Genomic DNA, 17,631 nt, shown 5'->3' with positions numbered 1-17,631 from the left:
CTGCAGATGTGAAGCTTTTCTCTTTGAGCTGAATGTTTTAAAGTGGAAATGAAAAAAAAATGTGCATTGATTTACTCCTGTGTCTCTGAATTAGATGGGTTTGGTTTGAAACTTTGCTTTCCTTGGTGCCACCCATAGTACAGGGAGCTGCTGGTGGAGAGAGAAAATCACAGAAGTCAGTGAGTGTTTGATAAAGTTCTTTAACCAAATTAGAGGAATAGTCTAAGAAAGCAGGTGGGGGCTATAAATGTGCAGATAACACAGTGTTGCATTAGTAATGTTAAGAGATGTTGGCTTGTGAAATGCTTGTACTTTAGTTTCTAATTAGGCAGTTTCCCTTTCATGCTGATGTGAAACCTCAGCTTACCAGGTCGGACTGATGCTGTATTAATGATTCCTCTCCAGCCAAAATTGTGGCAGATGGCTACATTTTTTGGGAGGCAGTAACAGAACCAGTTCAGGTGGCTATTTCAGCCTTTGTGCCTCAGCTCAAGTGCTGTATGGTAGAATTTTTTTCAAATTAAATTCTTGTAAGAACCAGCGGGTTACTAAAATATAAACAAACCCCAAGAGTTTGAAAGGGAACCTGCTGATTAAAATGTGCTGGGAACTAATGAGCAGAGGTAGAGCGAGTACATTCATATTGTTCTGCTTAACTGGAAGTGACTAAAGTGGAGGAAACAAAATAGCTGCAACATGTAAAACATTTCCAAGAAGATCTTCACTGAGAATAAAAAGGTATTGATGAAAAACTAACAGGAGTGGTGTCTCCCTAACAATCGTTGTAGGACATCATGTTCTCTCTGCTGTGAGCAGGTAAATGAATAATCCATGACCAACGTGAGAATGTCTGGGAAGGGAGAATTGGGATCAGCCGAGTGAGATGAGGGGAAGTAGCCTCTGGAGAGCGTCTCCATCCCTGGAGAAAGTTGCTTTCTTTTCAATATCCACTGTTAATTTAGTGGAGAGGAGAGGCAACACCACAGCATAGTAAATTAGAATAATTCAGATTTAATTATGGATGGTGCAAACTTAAAAAAACAACAAAAACAAGCAACTGTATTGAGAATGCCATTAACCCACAGAGGCAGTGTGTTTTCAAAGGCAAGGTACCAGTTAAGGTCTGTAGCCTTCTGTCTTTTAAATTCAGCTGGGCAAGCCAGTGAGGGGGAGATAAAGAATGTGGGAGCTTTTCCATACACAGATTAAGTCAACTTTTAAATGCATAAGAGATTAAATGCTTGCAAACAAGCTCAAAGCTGATTTGTTCTTAAGAAAATGTGTGGAACGAGGCCTGGATGAACCACAGTGCACAACGTCAGACTTGCCAAGAAGACAAATGTGTACAGAGCTCATGTTTAAATGTGCTTTTTAAATTAGATTTAAATCTGAATCCTTATATTGAAAAAATAAAATTGCAATAATATGAAGAAATCTTACTTTTGATAGCTTTTTAATGTATGCAGACATTAAAATGCTCCAAATGTATAACCACCTACATCAATTAACTACACTATTTTAAAAATAACAGGAATAATCCTGGAGGATTATGAAGTGCCTGCTTCAGACATGAGGAAAATACTACCTTATCATCAAAAAAATCACTAGTGTTTTGAAGTCAGTGTTTCATCTTCATTATGTATCTTACATCATGATCTGCATCTTCAAACACAATTACAAAGCATTAGTGTCATAGTAAAGCCCAATAGCAATTGAATTTGACCTAGTAATCAGCCTTTCTTCTTCCAAAATTGGAAGCTCTCTTTCCTCAAATATGGTTGAATCTCAGAAGTTTTAGTGTGCTTCCACTACAGTCTTGTCATGCAAGATTTTCCATAGTTTTTGCTTTCCTTACAGATGTTTTTTTGAGATAGAGAAGTAAAAATGAGGGGACATGGGAACTGGATGGGAGTATTAGTATTAACTGAGCTGGGAGGATTAGTCCCGTTCCCAAATGACAGGAGGAGCTCAAGTGTTTTTCCAGATCACTTCCTCAGTGTTATGAAACCTTAATCATATCCAAAAGGTGAAAAGTGTAATTTGAGGACTAAGTCCTTGGTATTGACCATATAAATGTCTATCAGTGTACCTTAAGCCCAGCCTGGGGTAAGGATGTGCTTGTCTCTTAGCTGATAGGGAATATTTATCCTCCCTTGCTTACCTAACTCTGATGATGATTACAAAGAGGTCTTTATTCTAAAATATGCATTGCATCTTTTTTGCTATCTGTTGCCCTTGGATCAGAGTTGGGGACAAGTCTCTGCATTTCTGAGAGTACTGCAGTGGTTTCTGAGGCAGCTGCCTGATTGAGCTGCAAGAAGTGGAGAGGGAGAGCAGTCTTGTATCCTCAGTCTTAATGCTGTCCTAAGTAGATGAGCAATTTTTGTTCCATGAGAACAGATTTGTGTCAGTCTTGTGAAACTGCTGTAGCTGCTTATGTGAGCCTCAGAAATGTGGGATGGCAGCTAGTTCTTAAACCATATAAATGTAAGGATTTAAAAACCTATTTCTTCTTTGAAAACTGGCTCTAAACTCTCCTCTCAAAAACTTGTGGGCATAGATCTTTGATTTCTAATCAAGATGTGGGGCTCTCTAAAACTCGGTGGGGTTAGTAAGTCACGTTAGTCCTCAGAGAACATTTCCAGTAATTTGAATTACCAGAACATGTCCTTTTACTACAGATGATTCTTGATCTCTGTTTGTACTTACGTGGATTGCAATCATAATGCAATACAAATTGATTTCTGTCCCTGAGAGCTAATGACAGACCCAGTTTCTTTGAAATGCTCAAATTGGTTATACTCTGCGTCTCATGCAAAGCCAAAGTATAAAGCTAGCACCTAGATAGGGAGGTCAAAAATCTCTCTTGGCTTCCTGGTGATTTAAAATCTGCTGAAATGGTGAAGATATTTGAATGTGTACTAAATGATAAAAAATTATCCTACACAACAAATTTTATGTTCCCCAAGTTCAGGGCTATTGCGAGCACAGACGTTGTTCCCACTGGAGGCTGATGCACAACCTAAGTGCTTCCTCTTTATTTATTTTCATCTCTATTCTGCTCAGCACCTGGGGGTCAGGGTCTTACCTAGAAATTGCTGGCTAACATGCAACTGTTAGTGAAAAACATCTGAGCAGAGCGATGAAAGATAAAGTCAGATTCTTGGTAACTGTACATTTATTTTTATAAGGTTAGGTGACATTGGTTTTGTTCTGTATTATATTGTTGGACGAGTTTGTGCACGCTCATGTTTAGTTTTGTCAGTGGAAGTGTTTTGGAAGTCACTTCCTTAGTGTGGTCTGATCTTCTCAGCCTGCCCTCCAGCAGAGCTGTCCGTGTGGGCCTGCCCAGCATTCCCAGGCTGGCATCCTTTTCCATGCTCCGTATCTCCCTCCTTATAATTATGCTTACCCTGTGACTTCTCACTCATAGACCACCGTGTGTTCTGTCTGAACCTGTTTTTCTCTCTGCTCTTTGACTGGCTTCAGTCTGTGAGCTCTTCAGAACTGAGAAGTGTGTAACATATTACAAACATATTACACAATCTGTGCGTTCTGATTTTAAATAGGCTTAAGATGGCACAGATGAGCATAAGATGTGGTCTTTGCGTCTTAAGGTGCAAATAAAATCCAAAACCATAAGAGAGTCAACATATTAATCTTGTTTTAGTTGTAGTTTTAAACCAGCAGCACACACAGTGTATTGTAGCAGAACACAGGTTCAATCCTTTTTGATTCCTAGGTAGTAGGAAATCCATTGGCAGATGTTCTTCCTGGTAATTCAGGTAATCATTTTACAAGGTTATAGTAGTCTCAAAAGGGACAATGAGCTTCTGCTTTCCCCAACCTCCTCGTCATTGTTAGTGTGTTAATAAGGTGACATTTTTATACAGACCTTTAACAGCTCTGCAGAGCACGTGGTGCCACTTTTCACAAGATGGATACTTTGAGCTGATAAATGTAATAACCAGGAATGTCAGTGCCACTCCAGTGTAAATACATGTTCTCATTTTTATTGTTTCAGGTTTATCCCAATTTATAGGGGACCAAGTCATACGTACAAGATACAAAGGCTGACAGAGTCCACTTGTTACTCGTTCAGAATACAGGCAGTAAATGATGCTGGGGAGGGACCTTTCTCAGAAATCTGTACCTTCTGCACAACTAAGTCAGTCCCACCTGCAATCAAAGGTATGTAACAGATTTTTTTTTACATATATGTACATAACATGTAAATATTTATGTAATTGGTAAGTATGCAGTGAGTTTGTAAGGGTAACCATAAGTATGTAATAACATGTGAAGAATCAGTTTGTGCTGCTTGTAGGTTTCTGTGAATTCTGAAGTTATGGTGAGAAGCTAAATTATCACCCAAAAAATCACATAAACAATATAAATGTTATGTAAACCACTGCTGCTATACATAAACTGTTAAAATGCTACTGCTGACAATGTTTGCTAGGGGATTCATCTGGATTACAGCAGCACTTACTCAAAGGATCTAACAGCTGTAGTGTATATGTGTACCTACCAACTTCTGCTTTAATAATGTTTTTAGTTGTGTAGGTGATGTCTAACAGAACTTTAGGGTTTGTTTTTCCTTTAATGTATAAAATTAATTATGATTTTTCACCTATAGAGCATTAGAATTAGAACTCAGTGTGTGTTCCACTAGAAGAACTAAAGGCCTAATTAAATGAAGTTTTATAATGAAATGTCTTTTGCTCTGTGTAAATTTTGTCCTAAGTAATTATGCTGCTTCTGAGGAGGAGGAAGGAAGGAGCAAAACTAAAAACAGCACAAAACACAGTAAAAGATGTTTCATTATAAAACTTCATGTAATTAAGGCCTTGAGTTCTAGACCTAATTAGGCCTTCTTTTCCCTGTTACAGAGGCAGTGGGTTTGCTGTATGGGCTGTCAGATCAGCTGAGCTGAAATCAGATGCACTTTTTCTCCTGGGTGCTTAAGTTTCCCTGTCAAGTCATGTCCTTTACTGTGAGAAACAGCAACTGTCAGTTTGTCAGAGAGGTTTTGTTTGCTGCTCTGTACATAAAATCTGGCTTTGGTGATTTTGACACCTTTTGTAACCAAAGATGTAGAGAGGGCAGAGCACTGCGGGGGTGTATTTCCCTGCTCCCTGGGTTAGCTGCTCTGAGTCACCCCCAGAAAGAACAACGTTCTCAAGCAAAAAATATCTGTGTGATTGAGGGTAAAGATATTTAGCCAGGGGTGAGTTATCCCAATTCACACCATTACACAGGTGTAAGATGTGCTGCCAGCCAAGGGAACGGAGCTCATGCTGGATGACCCAGGGCAGGTGCATCTGCAGCACTAAGTGGATAAAACCAGCCCAATGATGCTGGCATGCACTGTAGTCACACTTCCATTTTGTTGGATAATAATCCATTTTATTCAATTCACCTCACCTAGGTTTTTGTTTTAAACTCCCTGCCTGCCTGTTGAGTTCCTGTTAAATATGACTCACACCCTCAGCTGAGTATCAAGCAGTAAAATATGGTGCAAATAGCAGGTCGTGTGTAGGCTGGGACCTTGGGTACCCAACAAAACACTGGCTGTAACAGAGAGAAGGGCACAACAAAAACTGTGCTAGTGAACACTGCTGAGGGGAGGTGATGCTGCAGGGAGGAGAGATCTGATGAGGGAAGATGGTGCTGTTGATTCCCTTATGTATTCAGGGCAATACAGAGGAATTTATGTCATAAACTTAGTTCAGTTTTTCATCTATCAGAAGTAAATGTTTATTCTCCTCTAAAGTCTCCTAATTACTCACTTAGTGATGCCAACCCCAGAATAGCATTGTTGTTAATGGCAGTGTTTTGTAAGTGTCAGACAAAAATCTGCGTGTATTGGGGTGAGGGATGGAAGGAGGAGGAAAAATAATTGAGAATGTTGTTGTCAGCTGAGATGAAGGCGTCTATTATCAGTCTCTCAACACTGGCAGATGTGCAGGGGGAAGTAAATGGATATTGATTACATTTGGGTCCTCATATGATTCATGTGTTCCTCTTGGGTAGTAACAAATCAGTCTAAAATTCATCTAATGTATGCAGCAGCATTTGTTTCTTTGATAGACCCTCCTGTTGTCTGTTTTCATAAGGTTGGGGCTCTAGATTGCCTTTAACAAGCTCGTGTCCTTGCACGTGCACATGTTAACCACCTGCTAAAGTGTTCAGTGCTCTTGTTTCTCCCAGTTTCATTCTGGTTTTTGGTATTATGTTTGCTTCCTCTGCCTGATCAAGAGGTTGGTGGACCCTGGATGCTGTTGCAGTTTTTTGATGCCTTCCAGTGGCAGATGCTTAGTTGTACATATAAACACACTGCCAGTGCTCTGCTCAGCTCACCTGTGAGCTTGCCCTTGGGTTTTCTGGCTTTCAGCTGGTGAGAGATCCTTTCCCAAGGACAGCAGCCTTGTGACAGCTGGCAAATGGAATTTCTCTGGAGTTCTAGTGAAAGCACTAGTCTAAGTCTGGCTAGAAATAGCAGGTCTGATCATCTGGGTGTCAGGCTCAGAGTTATGTACAACTCTAAGTTTTTTAAATTATGCTTGTGATTTTGCTTCACAGGCTTGACTTAATAATTTTCTGCATTAAGAGATTTAGCTTCCCTTCTCACATTCCTTCTATTTTTCCTGAATGAAATGTTTGATATTATTCTTCTCTTTCAATGACATGTAGCATAGGAGGAATGTGCAGTGTCTCCACTGGCACAGGTGTTTGCTCAGAACTTCACAAATTGCTGCTTTTATGAATACCTGTGCAATTTGTATGTTGGCTTCTGCTTTGAAAAGATCAGTGCACAGCATTGCAATGGAGTTTTAAAAGTTCAAAGTTTTCTATCACGTCCACTATCCCTTTCTACTGGCTCACACAGATCAGAGATGATCTGAGAGCTCTCTGCCCTTCTGCAGAAGGGATCTGGGTCCTCTAATAAACTTCTTACAAGCTTGTTAATCAGCTCTAAATTTCACCCAGTTTTCTGTGGATAGTGTTTATTTTTGTTTAATACCACAGGAATCCTGAACTGCTTAATCAGGCAAGACTGTCCTGAAATAAATGAGCCTTTTGAGTGACTTAAATTTTATTTCTTTCATCCAGCAGTGATGGCAATTTGATTTTTTTTTTGGCCACATAAAGACAGTACAGATTATGTGCTACTTACCCCTGTGATGTCCCAAAGTTCCCTTTTTAAAATGTTCTGGTAAATATTACAGCACTCATAAAATGAATAAGATTTCAGTGCAGTCTTTATATTAAATGTTAACGCATTTCATTTTATTGCAGCCCCTCGAGTGACACAACTGGGAGGAAACTCCTGTGAAATTACTTGGGAAATGGTCCCACCCATGAAGGGAGATCCTGTTGGTTATATTCTGCAGGTACTGGTTGGAAGAGAGTCTGAATACAAGCAGGTAGGGAAATGGTCTGGGTTTAATGTTGCTAAATTGATGTCATAACGGAAATGGTTTTGAAAAATTACTGTGCTGCTTCTTTGTATTTGGTGATGTGTCAGGTGCACTTTGGTAAAGGCTGAGTCAAAATTAAGGGCTGTAATAGGTTGTTTTTCTCCCCTAAGGGAGTATATAGAACATCATTATTTTATTGGAGTGATTTGCACTCTCTCTATAGTTAATCACTATTTTTAACTGAACTAACCTTTGAGAAGTTACAATTCTCTCCACCCAGGCTTGCTTCTGAGCTTACTGGTGTTAACCATTATCTGAAGATGAGAGGAAGTAGGTAGATTTAATTCCTTCTTCACTAAGCCCATTTTAAGATCATCTATCAAGGATTTCAGTCAAGTGCACAACTTGAAAGTGGTTTGTTCGTCTGTCCCATTCCGGTCTAAGGTTTCGATGCACAGTTGTGTAACTGCTGTATATCCTTCCTGGCACTGTGGAAACAAAGGGAATGAAGTACAGCTCATCCTTCTTTTCTTGCCTGTCTTCATTAGAGCTCACAAGTGGACACTTCCCCAGAGCAGCAGTTCAGAACAGCTCATTCACAGCTAGACCTTTTGTTTCATCTGTCACACCTCTGACTGTGTGATTTGTAGTGCACTTCATCTGTGCCCTGTCTGTTTCCTGTGCTTTCTTTCACTGTCATGCAGATTCCAATTAAGTCCAAATTAGGGAATGAGATATGCTAAACCTTCAATTAAACCCTTAAAAATATGTGTAAGGTAGTACTTTATTTGCAACTGTGTCTTTGTTCCTCTTCAGCCTGTTTTTGAGTGTTACTGTGAATTAATGAATTATCAAAAATAACATTAAAAATGCTGGACAATTCATGGGGGAGGTAAAGATTCAGAACCTGACTTGTTTTTGTCAGGAAATATTTTTGGTGCTGGTGTAGATAATAAAACCTCTGTGTAGTGCCTTGGCCTCATAATGTCAGTGGCAAGTGGACTCATTTTGCTGTTGCCTCATGTACAAAGTAGCCTTGGTGTAACCTCCACACACAGCTATAGCAAACATAAGTCCAGTGTTTAAAATATTCTGGATGTCCTTGGGGAGAACTGGGCATGGCTTCATGTTCCTTGGAGGTAGGTGATGGCTTAATCTGCACAGTCAAGAACTTGTGGTGTGAAAAAAAGAAGAACAGCAGTAAAGGGAATAAAACATACTTTCAGGGTCTTCTTATGTTGAAGGTCTTCATTTCTCACGAGGCGTGAACCTGATGAGGGGTTTTTGCATGAGTTGGCACAAGTAACTCACTGGCAGAAGTTCCTGGCTGGGATGGTCAAAGCTGCCACTAGGACTTGTGTAGTTGGGCTGCCTGATACCCAGCCATGGGAAAGAGGGAGAGTTCACTATTTCACCTTCTCACAAATCAGTTTGGTCCATCAGAATGTTTCATTTTCAGCATGAATGTGGGTGGTGCCTCAGCAGTGGGGCACATCACTGACTGTCCATGGGCTGAGCTGCAGAGGCTGTGAGCACACTCTGAGCTCCTGTTTTGTGCAAAGGAGATAAAATATATAAATATCTTTGAGTGATTTTCTGGCTAATACATTTCACTTCACCTCTGGCATGCCTGTGATCCCCTGCTACTATTTAACTGAAAAGTAGTGTGATTGATATGTTCATTAATGTTAGTGATATGTCAATTACCTTTGAAGTGCAAGTCCTAAATTTATTTTTAAATATATTTTGTTCCCTGCAAGTGACATATATATTTTGCATATGTATCTCAAGGGGCATATTATATTAGAAATGTTTTGCAAATTGTTTTGAAGGGTTGCACAAATGAAAAATAATTGTAGATTTTCAGGCTATTAATGGAAATAAAGGAATGAAAGGAAGCTATTCCTTCCCCTGCTGCAGGATTAGCCACTGACATGCTAAACTACACTAAACTTGTAGTTTCCCTCTAGATCATTTCCTCTGTACCCCAGTGTTTGCAGCCCTCCACAGCCCAAAAGCTGCTGGTTTTCCACCATTTGACTTGCAGGGGTGATACCAAAGTACTCAAAAGCCCTTTTTTTCAGACTGGGACTATAACCATGCCTGCCCTTTTCTGGGAGAACATTATTTGTAAACATTTCTCTGCTGAGAATTGTCTGAAGAACTAGATTTGCAGGAACTAAACAGATAATATTTTAGCTCCCTGAAAAGTGTATTTAAAGAAATACTGAACTGCTCCTTTTCCTGTTTCTCACGTGATGTGTTCCTCTTTGTGTATTTTTATGCTTTATCTATTCAGATAATTTTAAAGAAGTAATGGCATACAATTCTTTTTAGGAAATCAAATCTTCCTTGTTTACGAATCAGGATGTAAACCGCAGCAGATTCCAGGAATCAGTGACCTGGATTTGTTTTTCTGTTTCTTGCACCTTTATCTAGCAAAGCTTAGTCAGAATTTAGCTTCTAAGTGTGTTAAATAGGTTTTGCTTAGTTTTAATCCAGAGTTAGGGGAGTGGGCTGGGCTGGGCTGGGCTGTGCAGCAGTTGCAGGAGCTGGAGCTGGGGATAGTGGTTGTAAATGCCCAGCAGCCTAAGGTTTAGTTTCCCAGTTGAGCAGCTCTGGGACTGGAATCACCCAGGAACCAGCTCCTCATCAGAACTGACCATGGAAAATGAGAGCTGAGCATTTTAAAACCTCCTTAGCCTTATATTGTTATGTTCTACCTTTGAAATTTCCAAGAATTTGGAGGCAGTGGTGTTTCATCAGCTTCTGCCCCATCTTTTCTGGGAGAAAACTGTCCCCAAATGCTTTCCAAAAGAAGAAAAGGTAAGGGTAGGATACACTGGGTGTGTGAAAATTCCCTAGCAATGCAGTTAGAAGCCTGCTCAGGCCTGCACCATGGTTGGGTGCCTGCGAGAGCCCGGTTGGTCTTACCAAGCTTTCACTTCTCTTATTGTTTTTTCTTTGGTTTAGACTTTTTGTAGACACACAATGTCTGGAACGCTTTGGTGAACTGTTTATTTGTGTAAAGCTCTAATCAGCCAAAAATTGGGTTTCCTTCTCTATTTTCCATAGTGAGTCAAAGGCACTTGCACTGGTTGTGTGCCAAAATACAGGAGACTTGTACAGCACCTGTTGGCATTTAGTGTTTAGTGCTACTTGCACTGAGTATTTTCTCTGCCTCCTGGTGCTAGTTTTGTGTCATGAGATGGAGCAAATAATTTCCTTCCTTTAGGGTTTTTCAGTGCAGATGACCTCGTGGCAGGTGGTCTGAGGGACTCTGGTTTCCCTGTTCAGGAGACAAAGCTGTCCACACAGCTCTGAAGGGTTTTATGAGCATCTCAGCAGTGGAGTGAGTGAAGCTGATGTTGAGTTTGGATGAAATAATAAACCAGTTTCTTAAAGAGAAATCTGTCAGGTGACTTTAGAAGAAGTTAAACCTATCAAGTGGACATGCTTTCAACATAGATTGAAACCCATCCCTGGAAGTATTTAAGGCCAGATTGGACAGAGCTTGGAGCAACCTGGTCTAGTGGAAGGTGTCCCTGCCCACAGCAGGGGGTTGGAACAAGATGAGCTTTAAGGTCCCTTCCAACACAAACCATTCTATGATTATTTGTCTTCTTATCACCATACAAAATAGGCTTTTATTAATTATTAAATACACTGGTCATTGCAGTGGGATGCAACAACCAGGTGAGATTATCTTACACTTTTCATTGTGTTGCTTATAGGGCAATTATGACTGTCATTGTTATTATTTGGAAAAGATGGAGGGAAGGTTGGAATTATTTAATGAGATCAGTGAAATTGAGAAACACTTGCCTGCAGGAATTCTCTGAGCTGTTTAGCTTGGATCAGTAGGATCAAATGCCATAAGAGGCTTCAGCAGCAGTTTATTACTTGTGATGATATTTTCATTGAGGGAGCCAGGCAAAAAGCTCATCACGTTTTTATTATATTCTCAAGTGCCTAAACAAAAAAGCTGTTTTTAGGAACTGATAGTGATAAATTGGATAGGCACTTCACTTTGGCTTGTTGGCCACCAGAGCATAATGTGCTACATATAAAATACTATCATACTTTTAGAGTTATGTTTGATGTCATATTTGTTTGGCAGATTTAAAGAACTTTTTCATAATTGTCAATTTTTTTATTCTGTTGTGTATGTGAAGTCCATTCACGGAGTGTAACAGTGTTCACAACCAAACATGTGTCTGTGCTGAGGGCACCCTGTCGTGGCTCCAGGGTGCTGCTGCAGCTGGTGACAGAGGATACAGAGGCTGCTGTCAGAAGTGGATGACAATTAAGCACAACAATTTTTCACTTGTCACTGAGAAAGGACATAGGTTCACTGGTGCAGAGTACTCATCAAACCACTGGAAGCAGGACAAAATCCACCACCTTCCTAGCACTAATGAGGGAAATGTTTTGTCTTCATCATTAGTGAATATTCATGTATTCTATGCACTTTCAACTATATTTCAGACTTCCCTTAAAGGTACACTCTTCTCTCACTTGGCTGTCTGGTCTTTTTCTGAGAAGTGCTGTTGAGTAGCTGGCTGAAGTGAACTTGGTCATCTGTGCTTGTTAGACTGTAATGAAGATACAGGTCTTTGATTTAGCCAAACTTGGCCTCCAGTTACACTGGTATTCACTATCTTCACAGAACAAAACAAGTAAAAAAACAATTAACTGGAAAGGGTTTTTTCAGTGCAAAGACAGCTTATGTATATCCCATCCCTAGTATTGGTTAAAATGTAATTTATCAAGATTAAATTCTAAATTTTTTTTTATTAAATATCATTATTTGTATTTAATTGGATTTTTATTTTGGTTTAGAAGTGGTCATATTGGTTGAAAAGGCTTATTTATTGGCAAAGGCAGGTAGAGCTTCTCTGATTATATGTTTGGAAATGAAGTTAATAATTACATATTTAGGAATAAACTAAGAGTTAACCACCTATAAGGTGCAGCAGTGGTGATGGAGTAGGTGGAGGACACTTGCCCTCAACAGGCGGGTGTTAGAAATGGAGTTGCCATTGGAAAACAGAGTGGCAGAAATGTTCTTGGGATGAGGTGTGCTTTGCAAATAGGTGTCCCAACCCTCACATTTTTTCTGTGAACTGCTACAGCACTTTCAGTTTTGTTTTCCCTGCATTTACTTTGACTTACTGACTCAGTTCTCCTTGGCATTGGAAAGCCAAACAAAGACAACAAGAAAGGCAGCAGTGCATAGGTGTGGCTACTCGCAGGGATTTATGGTATGAATTTGTTGTATTCCTATCACTTGACCTAGAGGGAAATTCCTGAAGATACTGAGGGTACTTGAGGAACATAACATTTATTTAAACATTGTTTCTTGATTGGTGCCTGGGGGCCAAGAAACATGAGCCAGTTTGAGGACTTCTGCTTCGTCTGGAAACCCACAGTCACCATCATTCAAACTGTGTTAGGAAAAGCTGCAAAAGTTTAAAAGGAATGGGAAGAACAAATGAAAGAAAAACCTTAACTTTGTCCCAGACCTTCTCAAGAAATCAGCAACCGGCTGTTTAACTGAGGGATGAGTCTCAGGGACAAGCGGGGCAGGAAAGCTCGGCTCCTTGGCTTTTTTTAGTCCAGAGTAATGCACAGGAAGTCAGGTCTAATTTCCCACTTGCTACCCTCTTCTAAAATGAGTTCTTGCCTCTGGGAGGGCAGAGATGCTCTCAGCCGTCTGCTCCTGCAGTGAGAAGAAGGGAAAATGAGCAGTGGAAGAAGTATCTGAAGTTCAAGGTAGTTTTTTCCCAGCAGACACAGGCGCTTTATGACACATTTTTCATTTCATCAAGTACCAGTTTCAACAACCCTCTGTTATATGAATAATTTGTTTTCAGCGTTTATGAATGTTTCCAGTGGTCTTTTTCCATTTACGTCACAAGACTGTCTCAGATACTCAGTTCTCTCTCCCTTCTCATTCTGTGACTTGTGCTCTGAGTCGTGCAGTACCTACGTTTGATTAACCTAAATATGTGATGGGTTTGGATTAGTAAAGAACCAAATAAAACGCAATCAAGAGAAGCTTTTCCATACCTTAATAATATTTTATTATTTCCACCATTCTGAAAGTGTAATTTGTGGTCAGATTGCTGTTTTTTGAGAGAAATGTAAGGGAAAATACATTAAAATAATGTCTGTAAGCAATTTTACAATTACACATTGAATGACTTGCAATAACCTTTTTTGCAATAACCCTTTCTTTTGGGACCAGACATGGTTATTAAGTCTTAGACATGTTTTAGGCATAAAATCACATTTTAGGAGTACAGAAATATGTTTATTACCACACCCACAGAAGATGAGTGTGTCTTATGATTGATGTGTTGTCTGAAGTGTTGTCTGTCCCTGTGTGCACTGATATTGTTGAACACTCTGTACTGAGATCTCCCATGGCTTGACATCTCTCACATAGTCCTCCCCATGCCTCTGTTTTTCCAAAACCTGCATTGACCTGGTGAATTCCTTCCCTTGAGAGCTCCCCAAGTGTTTCCTTGGAGACTTGACTGAACTTCCTGGCTCACATCCTTGCAAAATTCTACGTTATTACTTTTTTTTAAGTTGTTTGATGCTACGGAAGCAGGAGGTTGTCTTGCTCTGCGTGTTTGACCGGGCTCCCTGTTCTGTTTTGAAGGTGTACAAGGGAGAAGAGACCACATTCCACATCTCAGGCCTTCAAGTCAACACAGACTATCGGTTTCGCGTCTGCGTCTGCCGCCGGTGCTTGGATACCTCACAGGAGCTCAGTGGACCTTTCAGCCCCTCCGTTGCCTTCGCGCTCCAGCGGAACGACATCGTGCTCGCGGGAGAAATGGGAAGCGTGGATGACCCCAAGATGAAGAGCATGATTCCTACTGATGAACAGTTCGCAGCCCTCATCGTCCTTGGCTTCGCGAGTTTGTCGATTATATTCGCCTGTATATTACAATACTTCTTTATGAAGTAGAGAATTCAACGGGAGTTTTGAGATACAAATTTAACTAATGCTACGCATTATAATCCACACATTTATTCAGATATTCCTTGTTTGTTTTGTTTTTTTTTTTTTTAAATCCTTTTGTTCTACCATACATTTTATATACTTCTCTTGTTTTTACAGTTCTAGCTTGAAGAAAGATAAATCAGTGTTTTGATGCACCTTTTTGAAATTCAAAACTAGGAAGTGGTCAAACTGGAGAAACAAGCAAACCAGATACCAAAAGCAAGATTTTTTCTTTTTTCCTTCACAATTTCAAAATTGTCACAAATTTGCCTTTTCAACATTGTTTTGGGTTTTTTCACTGAAGTTCGTACAGTCTTTTATTTTATCTTACTATTTAGGAAATTTTAATCATGAGTCACTTTTTTTGTCTCTTCTTTTTCCTTCTAAACATTAGTCACAAGTATGTATAGTGATGAGGCTAGAATACAGTGTTAGTCAAGTACCAGTTTTTCCTTGAACAGTATTAGCAATGTTGCCTAAGAATTATTCACTACATTTGCCCCAGTTTTTCAAGATAAAACTTAAGTTGTTGTTTTAACTGTTTAGTGCATTTAAATTGGAACGGTATCCTGCAGTCAAAAAACCTTTTTAGTTATCTGTTGTTTTTACAATTACAACACTATAAACTGCCTGTATAAGAAATCAAATAACCAAACTGCATATAAATTATGAAGCATTATAGATTTTTTTTTTACCATTTTGATTCCTAGCAGTAATTTTAAGAGGGCATTGTGCAATAGTTAGTTATTCCCATGTTCAGCTATTTAAAAGCTGCTTTAACTTGTCTGTTTGTCACTGTATATAACTATTCCTAATCTAATACTAGATATTATTCTATTATGTTCAGCCTGATTTATATGATTCAAGCTGGTGGCAGCTTACTGCCTCTACTGAATTAGGTGAGATTTACACTCAATGGAAGCAAACTTTACTGTCAGTTATCTTTTATTATTATTATTATTATTATTATTTTTTGGAGGGGTATCCATTTTATGGAACTTTCTTGGAGGTATCAGAAATCACATCTGTTCGTTTTAAATACCTTAAAATGGGTGTCATTGCTGTTCTTACCATGGGGCTAATTGAAATAACTTGGTACCTGGCAAAACTGAGATGAGAGTCCTGCAGAGGAGTGGTGCCTGCTCTGATGGCAGCGTCTCCCCTCCTGCCTGCCCCTTCCCAGACACATTTTAATCCACCGAGACACTAGATTTTTAACTCTCGAGTCATGGGGTTATTTATATTAAGTCAACATTGTGCGAGTACCTCAGGGACATAAATGAGCTGGAGGTGCAAATAGATTCCAAAAGGGTGCAACAGACACAGTGTATTTCCCTGCCTTTTGTTTTTGTATATTTTTGCTACTTGGTTTTGCTTTTGTCCTAGCTTTTTTTGTGCTCTGTCTCCATCGTCTAAGATTCAGTGTCCTGTACTAGCATTATATTCCCTTAACCAAAGTAATGGGGAAAAAACAACATTATTTTTGTTTTTAGGTTTATTTATACTATATACTGCATACAGTACTTTAAATACCAATTACAGTGCAATCTTTTTATTTATTGTAAAAAAATAAAAAATAAAAAGTGTACTTATGTACTAATCCCCCTCCCAACCCACCCCGTAGCATGTTACATTTTGTCTGTTTTATACTGTTGTACTTTAGGTCAACTTTTTACCTGGCAGCATTCCTAGTATTATTAATCTTCTTACATTTTCTTGTGTTTTTGAAGATGGGAGCATCTAGTACATTAAATGCCAAAAAAACCCATTATCAGTGATTCAAACGTTTACATGTATCCAAAAACATAATCATCTCTGGAAAGAAAGTGCTAAGATCAATGAATTATTCTGTGTGCCTCTCTAGATGTAGCAAATATTAGAAATGTTCTGTATTTTGTTATTGACTATAATTAGTTTAATTTAGCCTTGCAAACTAATGGCATTGAGCTAAATATATATATTTTTTTGGGTTTTTTTGCCAAAGTCATGGCTTGTCAAATTTATTTACATCTTATTTAAATTTATTTGTGATATGAAACTTTGTGACCTTGCATCTGTATTTTGTGAGCAAAGCATATACAGCTGTTTTCAGTGGAGGGGAGAAGAGTGTATTTTTTAAAAAAATGAAAAGACCGCTAGTTTGGAAACCCAGAAATTTGAATAGATTCCCTTTTTTTTTTTTATTTTTGGATTATTGTTTGAGCAGTGCTGCTATGAAATCCGAGCTGGACACCTTTTTAAGAAATTAAAAAAAAAACAACCTGCTTTAATAACGATTAGGGATAAAAACCCACCTTGTTTTAGATGAGCAATTTTGAAAGGTTGAAATACAAATGATACTAAAAGCAGTGGGCAGAAGTGTCAGGAAGAGCAATCAGTTACACTCAAAGCATTTCTGTCATTGCTGATATGTTTGGTCCCTTCTAACCACACAAACCAGAAAACCCAGCCCAAGCCTGAGGTTGTTGGAGGCCGTGCACTGGAGGAGCTGGGACAGGCCCTGGAAGAGTTAATTTGACTTTCTCTTAGTCTGTATATTCTGCCACAGTGATTGTCATATGATTGTCATTCATATAATAATGACAAAGTAGAGGATCACAGATGTCAGACCCTCCCAACTGCTGATGCCTTGTCCCTTCCCAAACATCCTCATGCCCTTGATCCAGCAATAGCAGGTGTTGGATCCCACCCCGGGGCTCTCTGCTCTCATGGAAATCACCAACAACAACAAAGGTAGAATGAAACACTAAATATTTAAAACCCTTAAGGAAGGAGAGAGATGTTTTTGTATTGTTCTGCCTTTTTCTTTATGAACTTGAAGTGTTTTCTAATCCTGTTTGTTGGCTCCAGTAGCTCAGTATTCAGTGTCACAATTGAGAAGTGCCCTAACTGAATGTGTATGAACCTTATCCTTGCACAGTTCTTTAAACTGAAAAAAAAAAAATAAAATGTTTTTACCTCACTATGGGAACATACATTCCAAGCTTTTCAACTTTAAAAAAAAAAATAATCATAAGTTTTCTTGTATTGTAAATTTTAGACTATTTCATATGCATTATATTAAAACTGCCATATCAATTTTAATGTATAGATTTTGCAAATACTACACTATGTATGTAAGACTTAACTGTATCTGTAGTGTATATGTAATATATTTATGCCCAATAAATGTTTTAATTCTTTCTGATA

At 39.0% G+C, this 17,631-nt stretch overlaps 1 protein-coding gene across 4 annotated transcripts in view; it reads left to right on the top strand.

Moving 5' to 3' along the window:
• Positions 1 to 17,631, top strand: part of FNDC3B (fibronectin type III domain containing 3B) — a 191,468-nt gene extending 173,837 nt beyond the window's left edge. For all 4 annotated transcript variants that reach the window (XM_027685560.1, XM_027685563.1, XM_027685562.1 and 1 more), the window contains exons 24-26: positions 4,025 to 4,191; positions 7,303 to 7,430; positions 14,095 to 17,631. In XM_027685560.1, the coding sequence (XP_027541361.1) occupies positions 4,025 to 4,191; positions 7,303 to 7,430; positions 14,095 to 14,406 (607 nt within the window). In that variant the 3' untranslated portion in view covers positions 14,407 to 17,631. The remainder of the gene's footprint in view (positions 1 to 4,024; positions 4,192 to 7,302; positions 7,431 to 14,094) is intronic.

Source organism: Neopelma chrysocephalum, unplaced genomic scaffold (assembly GCF_003984885.1).
Source record: "Neopelma chrysocephalum unplaced genomic scaffold, ASM398488v2 Primary Assembly neopelma1_69, whole genome shotgun sequence".
Taxonomy (NCBI): domain Eukaryota; kingdom Metazoa; phylum Chordata; class Aves; order Passeriformes; family Pipridae; genus Neopelma; species Neopelma chrysocephalum.
Note: the sequence above shows the minus strand (reverse complement) of the source record. Positions and strands in the feature narration are given on the sequence as shown.